At 36.5% G+C, this 21,152-nt stretch overlaps 1 protein-coding gene across 1 annotated transcript in view; it reads right to left on the bottom strand.

Annotated features, from left to right (window-relative positions):
- Nucleotides 1-6,271: 6,271 nt before the first annotated feature.
- The window catches only part of PLXNC1 (plexin C1), a 67,515-nt gene continuing 52,634 nt past the window's right edge, over nt 6,272-21,152 (bottom strand). The window contains exons 24-29 of the mRNA XM_072399020.1: nt 19,360-19,464; nt 17,560-17,720; nt 15,352-15,499; nt 14,257-14,397; nt 12,253-12,327; nt 6,272-9,222 (exon numbers count right to left, since the gene is read on the bottom strand). Of these exons, the coding sequence (XP_072255121.1) occupies nt 9,118-9,222; nt 12,253-12,327; nt 14,257-14,397; nt 15,352-15,499; nt 17,560-17,720; nt 19,360-19,464 (735 nt within the window). The 3' untranslated portion in view covers nt 6,272-9,117. The remainder of the gene's footprint in view (nt 9,223-12,252; nt 12,328-14,256; nt 14,398-15,351; nt 15,500-17,559; nt 17,721-19,359; nt 19,465-21,152) is intronic.

Below are 21,152 nucleotides of genomic sequence, written 5' to 3'. Positions count from 1 at the left end.
ATTATACGGTCTGGCCACAAAGGGTCTTCAAATCGGTGGGGGCAGTGTTATGATTTCTCCAATTGGTGAGGTTTAGGTTTAACAATGTTATGTACCCAAAAAAAAGGCCAGTTGAATATCTGAATATACTGAATGACCAGGTTTTTTTTCATTAATGGAGCTTTTCTTACCGGATAGCACAGGTACAATCCAAGATGACAATTCCAGGATTAAATGAGTTTAAGTTGTAAACCAGTGGTATAGGGAGCATGAGATACCATTTTCACACATGAATTGGCCACCAGAGACCCTGCAAGTCCTCGGGATGTGGTCTGACTCCTTTCTATCAATACAAGATTGTGGTGAAATAAAAATTAAATTGTCAAAACAGTATCACAGCAAATGTCTGGCAGTATGTGTATGTTTAATGTTTTTATTTATTATGTACCTCTTTAGGACAACAGATATATTTGAGTAAATACAGTTGTAGGACTGTTGTATTAAAGACATTTAAAGTAACCTGATTGAGGAAAAAAACATCTGGTTTGTGTGCATGATTTGGAATTTTCTCAACTTTTAATACTGAGTCTGTTTCCTGTGAGACAATACGTCTTGAAGTTGTGAGAAATACCCTTAGGAGTATACGTATCATATGTGAGAAATCACATATGGTTTGGTTTATGATTTATGGTATGGTGTTTATTGGGTCAGGATTCAAAATATGGCATTGGTAGAAAAAGTGGTGTTGGCTTAGTTTTTTTTTTAATTTTTTTAATAGAAGTATAGCTGGGTTCACAGCTGTACGTTTGGGTTATTGCTCTAGTACTTTGGCAGTTTTGCTCCAGCCAGAACTATGACTTCTAATCATTCTGTTTCAGGAGTACAGTAGTACAGTACAGTAGGTGCTTATTGTGAAAGCTGATTGTAATTATTGCTGCTAAAAAATCTGGTTAGAAATCTCAATGTGAAAACATTTCTATGCATAAACCTTGTTACTATTAGAATCACTCCACATGGTGGCACTTTAGACCGTGTATTTCAATCTACACTTTTCTGCTCTGTGTTCACCTTGGATGAACATTAATAATATGATTGTCTCCCCTAATTTGTGGTTTATCTGCATTGCATTGAATTAGGAAACTGGGCTGATAAAGTATCTTCCAGATGTAATGCCTTAGGGCTATGCTGGAGACTGCAAGATTGGACAGTGGCAACCAAAAATCCTGAAGGCCAGTCCTAACTTTTCCTTCTTCCAGCTTTAGTTTTTTATGTTTCAACTAATCTTTATTTAGAAAGTTAAGTAAAAAAGAAATAGAAACAAAGTGGGAATAGTATACAATATCCTAAAGCTCAAAACTACATAGTGAGATCAATAGGGGGAAAATAACATGGGGGGGGGGCAAGGTGGGATAGAAGCATCACTCAATCAAATAAAACAAGTAAGGCTTACCTACACATGTGCAATAATTGTCGTTGGAAAGTATCTTTTATGATTCTTTCTAATGACAAACGACTGCCCAATGCATGAACCAGTGCTGTACATACAGTGCCGTTCTGCTCTATGAAGAGGGGAGGGATTCTCTCCCCCTCACTTTCATTACAATCGTTCCTTGACTGTCGTCCGTGGATCTGCCAAGATGGTTGTTTAGAGGACAAGCGCTGTACACATGCCTGATTCTCATCCGATATCCGTTATCACTAAGGCGATTATCAGATGAGAGTCATCTCACTTGTACATAGCCTAAGGCTGAGTCAGTTTATAGTACCTTGTACACTCCATGTGGTTTAATCAGATTGACCATTCGGAAGAAAACTTTCTTGTTGTCTTTAATAGTGAACATTTTATATACTGATTCTCTGTCTGTAATAGGTAAAGAATATTCCTAATCGTAGAAGAGCTAGTTGAGAGGTAGGAACTATCTTGGAAGCTAAATAGTGTAAATGGAATTTTTGAATGAGGGAAATGCAAAACTAAAGCATGTGTGGTAATGTACCTAGATCGCCATATAACCTCCAGCAAACAGGTGAGATTTCAGCAGAGATTCTAGATAGTTTAAAAGGTGTGTAGTACCATCTTTTATTGCTTTTTGTATAAGTTAGAACAGCTGGAAGCTTTTTGAGTGAGAGTAATAGCTGTTTTCCAATCATCAGTAGAAGGGGATACATTTAACTTTTTTTTATTTTTTTCTTTCATTCAGTATGTTTGAAATCACGATATTTCACCAAGGAGTATATTTGGTTTGCAAAAAAACAGTGAATATGGTGTATAAATATAGTGTGTGGGATAATGGAGTTCTGGAAAGGCAACGTAATATAGTGTAGTGCTAAAATTATTGGGGAAGAATTCCTTCCTAAGGGCAGAAAATGAGTTGTGAGTCAAGATTTGGTGAAATAGGGAAATTCCACAGGATTTCCACAATCATGGATTTAGTCCAGGAATAGCTAGTTCAAGAAAATAGGATATGAGAATTCCTGGGATGTGGCAGACTGTAATCATTCTAAACCCAGGCCTGTGGAGACAGTTGGGGCAGTTTTGTGGTATCTGGAGTCAGGGTTGGCAGAAAATGTAAGTTGCTCTGAAAAAATGCAGTATCTAAAAATGTCCTATATGTGCAAATATGATGGTGAAAGTGGGCATCCTTTCTGGGTCTCCTTAGTTATTTTACGGTAAATACTTTGAGGGTCCCATTTGTGAACACTTTAGCTGTAGGGCATGAATACAGTGCCATATTGGCCAAAAGTATCCTCCCACTATCAATTGTATACACCACCCTCCTACCGATGCAATCCTTCTATATTTCTTTTCTATTTTTTGCAATCCTGCCTTAGGTCTCTGCCACAGCGGCCTACATGGCATGACCGTTCTCTCCTGCATTACCCAACACCCATCTACTGCCCACACTCACCTTTCCTTTTGAGCTGCACAGACACGTTCGGCAACACAAGTCCATTTGGAAAGCACAATTAGGCAACAGGCTAGCATGCTGACTGTGGAATTCAGAAAAGTCCAAAAAACAGGGCCCTATTACAAATAAAAAACAGTCACTTAGGCTACAGAAGGTTCTCATAATAAAAAAAAAAAAATAAAACACCAATATTCGCCCCCAAATTTTTTTTTTAAGCTGTATGGGAAGAAGCTGTAGGGGGGTGGAGGCCCCTGTATTGTGATCCAGCTTCTCAGTAACCACCCAAAAACTGCCGGGTGGATAATTGAAAAATGCCAGGTGGTGCACCTGGCTAAAAGGGGTTGGAGAGAACACTGCAACCCATTTCAGTTCTTCCTGAGCCAGTGCATCAGTGTACAATGCACTCCATTTTGGGTGCTTTTGTAAGCACTTCAGGTGGTGGCTCAGCAGGGAGCAATGCGTACAATATGAAGCATCTGTTGGTGGGGAGCAATGAAGGACTGCCCAGCAGGAGAGGCCGCCGAGTGTTTGGTGGGTGTTTTTGCTTTGGCAGTGAGTGAGGGAAATAGCTGAGCCCGTGGTAATCATCAAAAGGGTTGATCCTGGCAAGGGGCTAGAGACAGGTGGGTGAAAGTAGTGGTGAGCATGAATCATTTTTCTATGTATCAATTGTCCAGGCCAGTGTTCTAATAGGTTGGGGCATATTTTAATGGCACAATTTAGGCCCCTTGGTACCAACTGGGGATTATTTAAATGCCGCAGCCTACCTTAGTAATGTTGCTGACCATGTCCATTCCTATATGAGTGCAGTGTACCTCTTTTGCAGCATGATAACACATCATGTTAAAAGTGTCAGCTCAAATTATCTCAACTAGTTTTTGAACATGAAAATGAATCCATCAACCAATCACTGCAGGATGCTATCTTGTAAGTAAAAACCAAACTCTATTAGGAATGTTTCCAGCAATTTCTTGAATTAATGCCAGGAAGAATTATTGCAGTTCTGAATGCGAAAGGGAGTCCAATTTAGTACTAGCAAAGTTTTCCCTTAAAAGTGATAGGTACCTGTAAGAATAACATATAAATGTCCCCATTTTTCAAATCCAGAGATGTGAAAAACAGCACCTTTTCAAACTTTTCAAGTGAATAAAAAAAGCAGACTGCAATTATTAGGCCTTATAATAGCCAAAGAGACCCCTTTTTATTAGAATATTTTATGTAAGTGGTTAATACATGTAAAAATTACTATTTGAGTTTCTTTTCTTTTTTTTTAATGTACAAATGTACATGACTGGTTTTTTTTATTTATATGTTTTTAGACCCAGGCATAACTGTCCCAGTAAACATGACAGAGATTTGGACAAGATACAATATTCTTGGCAACAACCACCCCTGGTTATGTAACCTCAATGATTTAGACAAAGTGCATTTACTGTCAGTACTAACACTTCACCTTGTTAATGGAACAGAATTGGTGCCAACATTGTCATTGGCACTGCTGCAAGCTAATAATGTCTTTGAAAAGTCCTTTGTATATTTTTTCTTGTAAACTGCAAATAAAAAAGACACTATTATTTAAAGGAAAACTGTATCTAGATACTAGTAATAACTAGTACTATTTTCCTGGCTTTCTCAGCCATTATTACTTTCTGAAACTCATCAGTAAATTCATATTCTGACCTTTATACTTCATGTGTCATGTGTTATATTACACAACAAAACAAGTAACTGGCGATTATTGCAAATAATAAATTTTAACTTCATAAGTTAACTTTCCAAATCCATTGTGTAGCTGTGCTTGGTTGTAACTTGTGGTTATATGTCTTTTAGGCTACATACACACGTCAGATAATTGTTGTTGGAAAACAAACAATTAATGACAGATTAACAATTGTTAACGTAATGATATGATTCTTCAAAGATAATCCACCAATAATGTACAAACACTAGATGCAATCATTTGAAAGATGCAGAGAGTGACACAAACATCCACAATCAGTACACAACCATACACAATAGATAGTGAACAATCATCGCTGTTCATTTCCAACAGTGTCATTGGTCTGTCTTTGTGCAAAGGAGGCTAGATTGCTGTATTGACAGTGTTTGACCACATTTTGTCCATGAGACAGGTACTGTCCTTGCCATTTTATTACGTAAATTCCAAAAGTGTATAAAAGCAACCTGGTTACCTTTCAAATTTACCTACAAATTTACCTACACCTTTACCCAATTGTAAATGTATTTAATGTATTTAAGATCTTCTAAAAAAAAACCTTAGTTCAATGGTCACATAATTTAAACTTTTTGAGCAAGTAATGTTGCACCAGTGCCAAATATAAAAGTGCTTTAAAACTACTGGATCATTTCAACAAGTTTTTGTAACAAAAACATTGTAACTGGGACATCCCAAACATACTAAAGCAGTCCATTCTCCAGATTCCAAAGCACTTATCTAGGTAACTGTTTATAAAGCCATATACAGATGTCAGATCACTGTCATTGGAAGTTTTTCATGAACAATTCTAGTGACAGATGAATGAACAAGTCCTGTATACACATCACTGTTCTGTTCTATGGAGAGCGTAAAAGACAGGATAAGCACAGCACCAATTCCTAGTTGCTTGTTCATTTATATTCATTAAGCATTTTAAAACTTGTGATACAAGTGTGAAAATAGTGATACAACACTCATGTATATCACTGCCACTTATAGGAATTGAAGAAGTAGCTTGAAAAAGCTGCAAAACATCTCCAACATTATAAGAAAAAGTCCAAATGAATGTTACCAAGTACTGGATTTACCGTGACCTGGATACCTTTACAGATATTATTCAGCATTTCTGTTTGCAGATCTCCAATACTGAACTGTGCATGTACACCTCTCAGTGTATAATCTTGGCATGCCTTGGCGACAAGATGTTTATATATGTTTGATTTAGGTCACCCCTATCCACCCAAAGAAAAAAACCGAAGATTGGATGAAGATGTTAGCAGTAGCAGGGAAGTTTGCAGAGTTTTATTCTGTTTAAGCTGGTTTCCCCTTTATACTAGCCTGGATAATGCTGCTCTTTGGAAATTGACTAACAGTATCTGCAACCCAGCTGGGTTGGTGGATTCAGTCTCTAATTTATGGCGCTTGCCAGCAGTAAGATATGGTAATTCCCAAAGCACCAGCAATCCTGTCGCTGACAAAAGATTGCTATGCAGATGTAATGAAACACCTACTTTCTTAAGATCAGTGAACTGTTGCTGTTGAGTGACCTCTTAAAGGGGAACTAAACAAAAATACTTGAGCCTAATTTAAGGATGTCTATCCTTTTATGTAAAGTAAAAAAAATATGGTGATAGGTGATACGGGATGACTAGTATGCTAGGCTAGGAAGAACATGTTTACAGTCCATTTTATTGGTCAGTAAACTAATTACATGTAATAACACAATTTCATAATTGTCAAAAATACACACTTGAACTTTACTGGATCCCCAATCCACACATCTATTATTTTATGGTTTATTAGTTTCTTTTCTGGAAAAGTAATCTGGGACACAGGCTGTTCTTTCATTTGTCATATTATGCACATTGCAATATGTATCAGCTTTATTTAGTACATGAAAATACATTTGGGCTCCCAAATAGGCAAAAAGCAATCTACAAGTGACGTAACTGTCCTCAGATTTACCAAAAATCATCTTTTATTTTTCACCTAAAGAACCAGTAAACCAGCTGGTAGTTATAGGCTACTGTGCACGCTATATCATTATTACAATATCATTATTTTTTCTATGGGCCCACCCACGCAGAGGCTGCATAAGGAAATCTGCATATGTATATATATATATATATATATATATATATATATATACTGTGTCTTGAAAGGTAGACAAAGCAACAAAGACTGGTAAATAAAGCCTGGCTGCTGATTAGTGTAAGCCATTTAAATGAAGGAATGCCATAACAGCTACCAAGCAGTAGTTCTAACTAGAATAGCAATTGACTGAGGTAGATGTTTGAAACTGAATGTAATTTTAGCCCTAAAGGTTTATTGTAAACTATTTGCACTGCTTATGGTTACAAGTTAAGGGGTATCTAAACCCAAAACAAAAATGTAATATATTGTTTTTTTTTTTTTTTACCCAACAATTCTTCTAGTAACATCATTTCTATCCTGCAGTGACAAAGCTCATTACCAGTACTGTATAAAAGAGTAACAATATCACCCAAGGCACTTTCTTGATTTGAACTAAAAGATCCCTCCCCTACCCTTTTGATTACATAGGGAGATGTTTTGTAGCTCACAAAAATAACTAGTAGGAACTAGTGTTGGTGTTCGAATTCAGGTTGTCCTTATATTCGACCTGAATATGGCTGTTCGAATTCAGATCTAACCCGAGATTTGTGTATGTGTTTATTTTTACTGTTTTTTTTACAGGTTATCCTACAATGACATGATATCTCTTAAGCTGTTACACACTTTCCAGCATAGTAATATTATGATACATTTTTATTTTATCCACTGCCAGAAATATGTAACAAATGAATCATATTACTGTGCAGGAAAGTGTGTTACAGAGTAAGAGATACTTGCTGGGCATCTTCTCAATGATTGCAGGTGATCCCCAGGGTGATACAGGTTAATTAACCTGTAGTGCCCCAGGGATTGCACACTGAGCTATTTAATGACTGCAGCCATGGCTGCAATCATTGAGACGAGTGCTTGATCCCCAGGGCACTACAGGTTATCTAACTTGTAGTGCCCCGGGGATCGTAGTGGAACTGCAGAGTTTATCAGGATGGCTGTTGCAGCCCTGTAGTATGTGTTCCTGGATAGAGTTTCTCTATCCATGAACACAGGACTCCCTGTGTTCATGGATAGAGAAACTCTATCCAAGAACACATAAAACCAGTAAATGGCTGCAAGAGCAATCTGATTGCTGTTGCAGCCCTTAACAGTCCCTAAAAATAACCCAAATTCTCCCACCATTGACTTCAATGGTGTTTAAATTCAGCATTCGATCACCGGAACAATTTCTCATTATTCGATCGAATTGCTGTCAAATCGAATAGTAAGATATTCGACCAACACTAGTAAGAACCAATAAAAAGTGCCTGCATGAAGAATATTGGTACATAAAAAATCTGGGTATATACATAAACTCCATTTAATGAGATTATAGGTTTATAAAAAATAAAGCTGTCTGTAAATGCATCTATTTTAAAGTATATGAATTTGGCTTCACATCAGCTTCTAATACCCTGTACAAGAGTGCTCAGAAAGAGAAAAACTACTATGAACTTAACAGGTTCTGCTGCAGTGCAACTGTGCTAGCAAAGACAGCAGAGTAATTACCTTTTCAATGTACGTCTAAACCTTCTTGATCTAATCAGAAAGCTATGAGTGGATTATGAACATTTTTCCGGTCTGCTCTTTCAGCAGAAGTTGAGGATGTGACTTTAAAATAGTTTAAAGCGTACCTAAACTCAGAATTTTCACTTTACATAAAAGATACATAAACATACCAAGCATCTCGGGCATGCGCAGAAGGAGCCCTTTCGTCAATAGGGAAAAAAACCTGCAAATCTCAGGCATGCGCAGTGAGATCGGCAAGTTTTTTTCCCATACTACATCACCCGTTCTCGCACCTCGGGTGGTGTAGGAAGTAGAAGAAAAGAAGATGGTGGCGTCTGGCGCACCAGCCCAAAGACAAAACCCGGGATGATGCGGGACCCGATGGAAGAAACATACGGACAGAGGGATTGAAGGTAAGTGTATTTTTTTTGTTTTGGATAGTTTTGAGTTTACTTCCTCTTTAAGGTGATGGAAAAAAAATGTTTCAGTGTAGTCTGGTTATGGAATATTTACATAAAAATAATAAAAACAGTTTAGAAAGTTGGAGAGGCTATTTTTAAAAAGTTCTTGTTCATCGTGTAGGCCGGTATGTTAGTCAAAAAAATGTCCTTTGCATAATGTCCATGGCCCAACATATTCAGGCAGTGCAGCAAGAAGATCTTGGTAAAAAAAAAAACCCATCATGGTTACGTCTGTACTGAGTTTCTCTAATGCCAATGTACATTGCCCATGGTAGTTCTATCATCCCCATTTCATCCATAGCTAACTAGCATGAACAATGTGTATTCTGTCAATTGAACATTAATGCATTTACACATCGCACTATGCATTATTCAAGCAGCAGTGTAGAAACTTCAGAGTTGCATTCCTGTTGGTTTATCTTCATTGCCATGCCCATTTCTTCTTGTCTTTGCTTAATTTTTGGAGGTTTAACAAATGCGTAACTTCAGATTCAAATCCTGTTTCCTTTTCTAGAGTGCTTAAAATCTGAAAAACATAGGGACATCATTGGATATTGCTTTTGGTATACCTCAAAAATTGTATAGAATAGATAATATATACAGGTACAATCTCCTTAGGACGAGATCCATGGCAAAACAGGTGGGTGGGTACAGTTCAAAACCATTTCCAAGCCACAATGGAAAAATAAATTTGACAGAAAGTATAAGTAAATTGCTTACTGAAAATGACAGCAGTACACAAATCCACAGGGCCTCATATGTGTTTTGTGTCAGTGTTGAGCTATATGTCCAACCATATAGCAAAAATTGACTTACATTATATATCAGCTCAGGAAAAATATTTGAAAAAACTACTTCTTAAAGAACTGCACCTTGGTAATGGGATTAGCATACTTACTAAATAAGCAATGTAATGCTATGCATGTTTCCCCATAAAGTAAGATTGATCATGACCTGCCTAATGTAATTTTGTTGGTAAAATCAAGAAAAATCGTGTCCATTAATGATATAATCACAAAGTGACCGTCCAGTCTCTATACAAGGAATGAGTACACAGGAAATAGTCTTTTGTGGATGCTTACATTAGTCATCTGCATAGAACTAGAAACAAACAAGCACAGAAATCTTTCTGCATCACTTATATATCTCTCCATGTATAACTATCTAGTAAAGCCTTTATCCCAGTCCTGCCTCAATCCAGAAATCAGTCTTTGTTCTGATGCCTTTGGAGCCATTTTTATTCTTGTAATATTTGGCAAGATTTTGTATGTTTGGGTTTTAAGTACTTGCCTAATAGTTTGGTAGAACAAACTAAACTACTTTGTAATGCGGTTTCAAGGATAACACATACAGTGTTTCTTAGCTCTGGCATCAGAATTTGTGCTTATCATGGTTTTGTAGTTTTTTAAGGATTGTTGGTGATCTCTGAATAGATATTAGATCTCAGCCAACAATACTTGTATTTAGGAATGTATTTATTACAGCTGTGTTTATCAGCTACAGTACGTAAGTAGCCCTAATGAGCCATGGTTGCAGAATATGCCTTCACTTGCACAGGTCACAATAAAAATGACTAATTAGTTAGTCAGTAATTAGAGTTAGAGTTCGGATGGAAGCGGTGGGTTAATTGGATGAAATGGCTAGAATGACCTGCTAGAGGTATCAGAAGACCAGAGCAAAGAAACAACAATTTTCATTTTTGGAGAATAGCTTAGTAATAAAATAAAACCCCTGTAAGCATGCAACCTGCTGGACAGTAAAGGGAAGGGGGCAGTGAATGATTCTCTCTACCTTCCATGCCGGGCCCCCTTAAACCTGAGTGGGGGACAAAAGGCGTATAACCTTCCTTCTAGCTGTATCAATTTAACTCCCCCCAGCATTAACACTTGCCGTTGGTACCATAACTTTTTGAGAAAAATGATGTCCTCATCCATACCTTGTATATGTCTTTTGATTGCCATTAATCTAGGGAGGTTACCACCCTTTCTTTGGTTTATTTATCGAGCACTCTAAATTTAGTTAAAATAAAGCATATATGTAGCAGGCCCGGAAAGCTCAAGCAGCCTAATATTAAACTGACAAAAACATAATATAGAATCTTATATGGGGATTTGTTATTAAAATAGGGATTTTTTTTTCTTGTATTCAAGTGCACGTTAACATAATGAATTTATCCAGCATACAGTCTAATACATTATCAGTAAATCTGTTTAAGCTGTGCAGTGTAGTTATTTGTTAAGAAGTGAAGTATGTCATTCAAAGGAAATGCTAAATGACACTATAATATGTGCCAAAAAATGTATGTCTTTTCTTGTACAATCAGATATAACACCCACACTGCTTTCTCTTTACATTATTTGTTTTATTTTATTATTAGTATTATGTGACAGACAGTGCTGTTAGTTTCTGAAAACTGTGTCTTATTTTTATTTATTTTATGTAATTTAATAAGCACTCTGAAATAAAGATAAAGTGTTAATAAATAAAATACAAGCCACACTACATACAAGAATTGGGCCTATGACATTCACTCTACGTGGAAGCGATCTGGCTTGTCAATAGATTACAGCATTGTATTGAGTACTATAAGTCATGCCTATGACTTTGTTTGCATAGATAGACAGGGGACTCAAAAGGGCCAAAACATTACAACAAAGGAATGTACTGGCACCTTATAGTGCTTGCCCGTGTAAACAAATGCTGGTTTACGGTATGTTGTTTTTGTTACTTTTTAACATTTGCAATCATTTGTACAGAGCTCACTGATGAAGGCAGCCTGTACCATTCTTTTGTATGTCTTTTGACCATGGTACTGTATTTATATTTGTGGAAATATTATGAACATATATCTGCAGGAGTACTAAAACTGCAAGAAGACAAGTTATTTATTGAGGAGAGATAGACAATGTCCTTTCTGCAAGAAAATAAATGGACCTGCCTGTTCACATACTCATCTCAGTGTACAATCCTGGCTGCTGGTGGAGTTGTATGGCCTGGCCAATTAATATGACTAAAGATTCTGAAGCTGAAAAAAGATCAGGTAAAGATGCCTGTGCCCACAGCAGAGAGGCGAGTGTACAAAATGAAATTCAGAACAGGCAGTTAAATTTGTTGTATTGGAGAAAGGACATTGTCTGCCATTTCTGCAAAAAACAACCTGTCTGCTCGCAGTTAATTATTTAGTAGTGTAGTATACTTGCCTGCCTGATTACAAAAAGTTGATTGAATATACATTATTGAGTAAATCATTAAATTGCTTGATAAATCTAAAGCTGATTTTACAAAGATTATACAGTCACATTTTAAACTTATATGGTGACCCTTAGCATCACTCTTTAATTCCTAACACATCCATAATATGGGCACTCAGTGATCATATAACTAAATCATAGGCATTTGTGGAGGCCACAGTAGTACTGTATTTAATCCAAAAAAGTGTGCTAAAATGTATCAGTGTTTTATAAACACAGTAATATTTCTCAAATATACAACACAATGTATTTTCTTGTAAAACACAATATATTTCACAATGTAAAAAGTAAAACTGTATACATACCACATCATTGTATTTTTCAATGTACTTGTACAGTTCAAAAATAGCCACATCATCCTTAAATTCATGTTGATGTTTCTAAAGATATAATAAAGATGATGGTAAAATGCCAATGTCATATTGCAATAAATAAGTAAGGACCTTAGTTTACATCCCAATATATCACCCCTTAAAGATTACCATCTTTATCTCTTACAAAAATATGGTTATATTTAGGTTTATTCACTAGACCAGTACAGGAGCAATACTGGCATGCAAAATGTGGTAGTATTAACCAAGCAAATTCAGTATACCGAAATCAGATCTATGAAAGCTAATTAGATAATATAGATCACTGCACTCTGCCCTTCTCTGTGCCTTTTAGAATATGTTGTATAATAATTATTTCTCATATGAATACACTAGTACTGCAAATGATAAACACTACTAAATCACCAATGAACCAATATTTTCACATTTTGGTGAAAATTACAAAAAAATGACCTTGACCTATTTACAAAAAAATGACCTTGAGAACAAGAGTAAAACAAATTAAATGTTTTTGGAGAAATTCAGGCAATAGTACCCACCTCATACATGATGTGCTAGTTATAGCATACCTCATCAGGGTACTTAGGTACCTTTTAAGTTTATTGTCATATGGTCATGAATATTAAAGTCTCATATCCAGGCAGATCTGGATGGATAAGGCATCAAGCTCATGTCTATGGGAAGTTCTACATTTTGGAACCAATACTGATTTATTCTGTTAGAAGTATGGCTGTTATTTCCACCTTGATAGGATGGTCCTGGGAGTGCTTGCCAGTGGCTTCCGTTGCTCTTTCCTGAGCATAACTCAATGTGCTAGGTCAAGCTTTGCATGTCTGAGGAGTTGCCAGATAATAGTCAAGCCTAACCCTGTTTGAACTGTACCCTTATGTCATCCCACCTTAAAGTACTCAAACTGAAACTTATGTAGGTTATAGTAAACAGCATTAAATCAGGCAAACCGTAGGAAATGGAAACCCAAGATGTTTCCTCTAGATAGCTATCAGTGGAATCAACTATTAAACCACAGATAACCATCTGATTTCTAATTCCTAACTGAACTACTTTGTACCAAGGTTTCATGGATAAACTATACAGTGTTTCTTAGCTCTGGCATTGGGAATCTTGCTTTTCATAGTATTGTAGCTTTATAGAGGATTGTTGGTGATGTCTGGTTAGGCATTAGATCTCAGTACTTGTGTAAAGGAAAGTATATTAGAGTGTTTATTAGCTGCAGTACATAAGTACTCCTTATGGGCTATGTTTGTAGAATAGGCCTTCACCTGCACAGGTCACTTAATAAAAATTACTGGTTCCATAATTATCACAGCTATCGGATAGAAGGGCTAGAATGACTTGCTGGAGGTACCAGAAGACCAGAGAAACAATTTGCAATTACATAAGTTACTTTTTCCATTAAAGTCAAATTTATAAGAAAAGTTTATCATTTAGTAATGTATCAACTGCATTTCTGAGTTGATGTTGTGAGCTATTTCAAACAATTGAACTTTTTCCTGCACATTTAAAGGAACACTGACTGCAGTTTGACACATGCAGTTTTGAATGTGGCTAACTGCAAAACAAAACTGACCTGCAACAACAAATACTGTGCTAAACATGGATTTACGAAAAGATGTGTAGTATAGAAGGGGTAAGATGCAGTTGTACATATGGATACAGTTATCTGCATTTATCTTTTTGCATGCTGACTCTTGTCTCCGTAAGTGCTCATGTTTCCAATAAAGTGGCATATCATTGTCTTTTGTTTATCCTCTAGGAAAGAACTTAAAAAGCATAAACAGATTGTATTTAGTAAACTAAGCAAATGTATATTATAGTGTAGAACCATTTCATGAACACCTTTTTCTATAAAGATTATAGCATTGAGTTTGGCAAGTCGTACTCGTAGTACAGTTTTTTAATGTAGTGTTTACTCATGTAAAATTATGTTGTACAAACTTATGCCTTTTAATAAAATACCTTAGATTCTGAAGTCAGAAACTCTGTCAGCTCTGTTGAAGACAACGGTGGTGCATCTCTGATGTTCTTATAATAAGATCTAATCTCCTCTTTAAACTGGGGGATGTCTTTTGCATAAAGCAGCTTGTTAGTTGGTGCTGACTGTAAAAAAAAAAAAGAAAAAAAAAAGATGCAATTACTCTCTTTTAAATTTCTTTACACTTTTTTTTTTACTGATTTTTACACTAAAAAAACAAAGTTGTAAGTTTAATAAACTTATGTCTTACTATGCTCTCAATGAGCATCAAAAGCTCACCAAGTGTCGAGGAAATCAGTAGGTCCTCTTACAGGGGCCCCATCAATGGTAGGTGACTTATAATGCAACCCTACTGATATATATTTACCGTACATAGGAGAGCAGGTAATAATACAATTCTATAGTTGTTGTCATCTGTGCACCTTAACACAAGTTGCCACTGTAGGTGAACACTTAGATATCATATTCAGGTAGTCTAAGGAAATCTATCTGGAGTCTGCAGGTTTAGACTGGGGGGTTCAGGACAGGTAGCTTTTAAGTTGGTTTTTGAAATATACGGTAGTAGAAAAAAAAAGTGTGAAAACTTTTTGAAGATTCCTCACACAATTAAATTATATATAATTTGATTTATATTTAACCATATGGGCACTGGCATGGCACAGTTCTTAAACTCTGTATGTTTAATAGCAATTGTGACTTCAGCTTATTATCTTTGACATGTAAAATAAATAGTTATTATGGTTACTGACCAGATAAGACTGATGAACATTATGTATTTCACAACTGACATCCTGAACCTCTCATACAAATGTTTATAAACCTATACACCTTTCCCTGACCCTACCTCTACTACCCCCCACATTCCTTCACTTTTGTCTGTCAGTTCTATCTCTCTCTGTATGATGATGATGAATTATTTAGGTCAAAAGTGCTCAGGTTTGCTCTCTTCATACAAAATTTCTATGTTATTGATGTTTGTTATATTTGTTTTTGAACATTTTGAAAACTGCAATAAAAATAAAAAGATTATGATGAACATGAAACTATTTTCTTCTACAAACGCTAATATGGTACAATACCTTTCCTAATTGTTGCTCTGCAAGAGAAAATCCGTCCATAAAGGCTTGTCCAATTACAGATAAGCAGCTGTCCAGAAGTGCGGTCTTTTTTATGTCAAAAACAAATTGTGGGTTCTTCAGTATGTTCACCCAAAACCTCAGAGGAAGACTGAAAGAGTACACACACAGAACATGGCTTAGGCTTTCACAATTTCATGAATTTACATTGCCAACTTGAAAATGCTATTATCACCGAAATACCACAATAGGGATCACCCCCCACCTGAAACAATATGTTTGTCTTTGTAAATCAAAGTAGGAGGGCTCGGGGGAAATAAATAAATGGTTATAAAGATATGTTGTTTTTCTGTAAATCAAAGCTAAAAATAGTGTAGAAATTTTTTTTTTAAAGCCAACTACTGAAATTTCAAGATTATTTCTAAGTGTCAAGAAAAGAAGGGTAGAAGGAAAGGCTTTTATGTGGCAACAAATGTGGTTTACTGAAATGTCAAATTCTTTTTCAGTTAAATATTCTGTGCTATACGAAATTCACCTATGCTTGCAACATAAAGATACAAATGTGTTGCAGTAACAATGTTCAAAGTACTTTATCTCACTATCCCCATGCGTTTCGCCTTTTGGCTTCCTCAGGGGATTGTGTGGAGACTGACATTGTTAATAGGTGTATGAATAAGGGTGAAGGTGAGGGGTGAAGAATAAAGTCAAAATTTAGGTGCGTTGGTAATCAAGAAGGAAAGCGGATTTTTAAGTAGCATTGGGGTGTCCTTGGACCGCCCTCTCTGGCGCTCCAAGGACACCCGAATGCTCCTTTATTTGCCTCATACAAGAGCCAACTAAGCCTAAACTATTGTGTTCGTATACCAGTATAAAAAACGACATAATTAGTGTCTGAATTTCTATCTAAAGCCAGCATTTGAAACCCTGGAGGCGAATATCTTCTTATACACGTATTTATGTACAATAACCTCACAAAAGTGGGTCATCTAAGTGTACTTCTTGTCACTCACAAACGTGGAATTAAAAAATCGCTTTCCTTCTTACCAACGCACTTAATGTTCGACTTTATTCTTTACCCCTCACCTTCACTCCTATGCATACACCTATTAACAATGTGAGTTTCCACACAATCCCCTGGGGAAGCCAAGTGGCGAAACGTGTTGGGATAGTGAGACACATTACTTTGAACATTGTTACTGCAACACATTTGTATCTTTATATTGCAAGCATAGATGAACTTTGTATAGCACAGGATAATTAACTGAAAAAGAATTTGACATTTCAGTAAACCACATTTGTTGCCACATAAAAGCCTTTCCTTCTCTCCTTTTTTTCTTGACACTATCAAATGTTTAAGGCTAGGAAACCCTGAAAAACACCAACCCCCTGGGTACATACTATATTTGTTTAAAAGATTATTTCGAAGATAGCGAACATAGTATTTTCCCCAAAAAAGCAGGGTGGGGGGAAAATGTTACAACACACTAGGGCAGGGGTGGGCAAACGTTTTCACTCACGGGTCACAATCTAATATAAAATTTGTGTGGGTGGGGTTATGCCATGATGACGCCACTAAACGTGAGGTCATAATGGCATAACCCCGCCCACTTTCGCAGATCAGAGCCTGCAATGGGAAAGTGGACGGGTTGTGTGCAGTGACTCAGCCCGCCCACCTCCATGAGCCGGGATATAAACGGGGGAGGTGTTCCGCGGCCAGAGCTGTAGATCGCCCAAAGGGATGGGGAAACAACCTTTTTGGGCCGTAGTTTTCCCATACCTCCACTAGGGGATCTATTTATAAAACAGGGAATCTGACATTCACTCAATATTCTCTAGTGCAGAATCAGCCACCACCACTGAAAACACATGGATCTGGAGGATTCTCTACCAGGGAATGTTTGGTGAATGGCAAATTCACTGCTTTATAAATAGACCCCTGGGAATTTAGTGAATGCACAATAGCAAAATAAAATCTAACTGCCCCCCAAATAAGAGAAGCTCATATACCCATAAATGTGGAAACTATTGTAAATTACATGATAGGTGCTTAGGTCTGACAGAAGTTTCTGATGTGTATCTGCAATATCATTAAATAAGTATTTAGTACTAACATTTGTTTGTTTGTCCATTGTGCATTTTATTTATATTTTTTATACCGATCATTTCAAGGCTTCAATATACTGTACACCAAAAAACAAAATACAAACACACCTGTTTGTCTTCCAAATGTGCAATACATCTGGGTCAGAGATCTTCTTGATTTCTCCCTGAGTATCCAAGAAATCAAAAAAGTATTTTACAGCTACTGGAGGTTTGTGTGAAATAGTCCAAATGCTGTGAAACAGTTTTTCTACAGATGAATGTATGGCAACCTACAACAAAAAAGAATAATTTCATAAGGTGTGAAATTAAATCATTTTTTTTACATCTGTACCTACACAATCTGAAAAAAATGAGTATTGCCTTTTTCAGGATGTATAAACTCCTTGAAAGGAAAAGTTTTCACTCCAAAGATATGTACACATGCTAGATAGATGGCTGTGATTGTTTGTCCCACACAACTATTATTTAACATGTTTGAAGCTTTATAGAGAAAATTCCTGCATGTATATATGGTCCTCTGATGAAATTTAGTGATCCACCGTGCTGGCTTCTAATTTGGTGACTAGGGCCTCTGTGTAAGCTTGGGTAGGCAATGTCTGTGTTAGGGCCCTTATCTCAGTGACCTTAGACAGAATCTTACATTGGGATACCTGCTGAACATAAGGAGTATGATGAGCAAAATTACTTACTGCATCTATTACTGACCAGTCTGGCAAGTCCCTGGAAAGAGCAATAGTTGGATATGTGAGAGAGCCCTACAGTTCCATGTGGCCTAAGAAGGGATCAACTGTCTCACCAAGCCTCAGTGTTGGTTATTCTTCTGGTGTTTGTGGCTCCATAGGGAGTTTGCACCACTGAATCTCAATATTTATGATATAGAGCCTGATTTAATAAAGCTCTCCAAGGCTTGAGAGGATACACTTTCATCAGTCAAGCTGGGTAATTCAGAAAACCTGGAATGAATTTCTTCAAGTCATGTACTATTTGCTAGCAAATGTTTGAATCCTGGACCAGATCCATTCCAGGTTTACTGGATCACTCAGCTTCACTGATAAAAGTGTATCCTCTCCAGCCTTGGGGAGCTTTAATAAATCAGACTCATACTTTCCACCGCAGGGGCATGTCTTTGTTATGGTTGTTTGGTAGCCCTGTGGTAAGATCTCCCAAAAAAGTTGGTGGTTGGGGGAAGGAGGGTTAGTAACACATGCTCATGCCACTATGTTTGAGCCACACCCCCAAATCAACTTTTTTTTCATATTTAGGTAGTATAGTGATACCTCGGCTAACAAAGAAATTACATTTGTTAGCCGAAATCTTTGTTAGCCAAAACGTGATTTCCCCATAAGTTTCTATAGAAAATCATTTAATTAGTTCTGAATGCTGCTCACAATTTAAAGATAAGATTTAGAAAAATAGTAAAAAGCACAATATAAAAGATCATAAACTAACCAAAGGCTGAGATGAATAGCTTCCCATTGGACCAGTCAACATATTTTTAGGCAGTGAGGTGTTACTTTATAAAATCCTCAATGTGAGTTAATAACAAACAAAGCGGGGGAGGAAGGGGGGTAAGGCAGTGTAAAAACTTACATAGTTAACTAGATTTGACACCACTCGGATTTCTATGTGTTTCAAGGCTGTAGTGGCGGTGTTTGAGAATGCTTGTTCTGTGTCACTCACATGAATTCAAGGTGTTAAAATAACAAATATTTCCAAGTGCCATGTATGAAATTACACTGCACAACACTTCACAATGCCTACCTAATTCTCATTTTACTTAGGAAGAGCCAAACTTGGTTGGATGTTTTAACTTGGTTGGATGTTTCAACATGTTTTAACTGACCAAAAACGTAAAAAATTATAATAAACTGGGTTAAAAAGTATACTTGTTAAAATACAAGGCTGTACCTTTGTAGAAAGAAGTTTTGTCAGGTACATTTCCTTCACTTTAAACTTTTGCTTGCCTTTATTTTCCATGTTTTGTAGATCATTTTCTTCAGACTCTGGCAATTCCTAGAAACGTGAAAAAAATGTAATTTTTGGTATTTACATATAGTAAAAATTGTTGTAATAGTTTTCAGTTCATTGTGAACATACCTTCCTTTATAGCAAAGAGAAGAAAAGTGGTAACTCATTGAAAGGATTGTAAAATGACTTGTTATAATGTACAGGTATTACAAGAGCTCAGTATTTGATGCTAAAAAGAATCTCTCACAACCCCAAACATTACACTGTTGGATCCTTATGTAACATTATCTGATTGCATGAATTTAAAATCAGAACTTCAACAGTTTAAACCACATTATAGGTGTATCTGGCTTACATGAAGCAATTGCCTTGATTTATTAAAGCTCTCCAAGACTGGAGAAGATGGACTATCAAGGAGAACATAGGTAACCCAGCAAACCTTGAATGGATTGGATTGGTTGGTAAATGTTTTCAATTCTGGACCAGATCCATTTCAGATTTGCTGGATCACCCAGGTTCACCCTTGCTAGTCTTTCTTCTCCAGTCCTGGAGAGCTTTAAACAATCAGGTCAAATGTGTCATAGACTGACAAGATACGATTGCCTGCTCTAAGTAACAGTAGATGTTTTTGGTGAAAAACCATAGTTTTTTTTGTTATGGTTTGGGGGGTTGCTTTGCTGTTTCAGGGGCCTGGGCAGCTTGTAGTTTTTAAGGGGAACTCTACATAGTTTTAAAGTGTTCTTGATTTGACCGTGAACCCCCGTCCGAAAGCTGAACCAGAAATGGCCCTACAACGTAATTATGAAAAGCACACTGAAGAGCTATTGGAGAACTAATGGAGAAGTCTATTTAAAGCCCTGATATAAAGTTTGTAAAATACTTTGCCTGGATTTGACATGGGTGGCCCATGTAAGGAAACCCCAAACATCTTGTAATTGAAGTTGTGTAGAGGAATGGTCAGGGATTTTATTGATTTGATGGCAGAGAGTGGTGAGTAACTGATCAAAATGCCTCTCATCAATAATTTGTATTAAAGGTGGCAATATCAGCTACTGAAACCCAAAGTGTACACTTGTTTTTCACAGTATACTATTGCATCTATTTATATTTTTGTTGGATTGATGATTGATTTTCTTTGTTTATTTAGGTCTATAAGCTTTATCTGAAAGTGTTCTTTTATTAGACATGTTTGCCTGTTCACATATGATAAAAAGTCAACAGTTTTAGGGGGTGGACTTACTATTTCCCCTGCCAAAACACAGATTCAAAAAAGTGTATGGGGTAAGAAGAAAACAAAATATTTTTTATGACCAATTAACATGTGGTAAGAAACTCCAGGATTTTTAAATTAAAACAGTTCATTGTCTAAAGCATATGGGAACAATCTTTTAGGTTTCATACTGGAAAACTGAAATAATTAAAGACTTAAGTGTTCTCTTTTATGAGCACCTAATTGATTAATTAATAGTGTTGATGTTCGAATTCGGGTTGTCCCTATATTCGACCCGAATATGGCTGTTCGAATTTGGGTAGACCTGAACCGAAAAACACGGCATTTGACAGCAAAAATTCGGGAGGAAAAAAAAATTTTTTTTTTCTTAAATTATTTATTTTGTGTTTTTTATTTTAAACTTGTTCTTTTTTATTTTTTACAGGTTATCCGACAATGACATTATGAATCATAATGTCATTGTGGGATTCCTGGACCGTGGGAACTGTGCGGTCACAGCTAA

The sequence above is a fragment of the Pyxicephalus adspersus genome, chromosome 2 (genome assembly GCF_032062135.1).
Source record: "Pyxicephalus adspersus chromosome 2, UCB_Pads_2.0, whole genome shotgun sequence".
NCBI lineage: Eukaryota > Metazoa > Chordata > Amphibia > Anura > Pyxicephalidae > Pyxicephalus > Pyxicephalus adspersus.
Note: the sequence above shows the minus strand (reverse complement) of the source record. Positions and strands in the feature narration are given on the sequence as shown.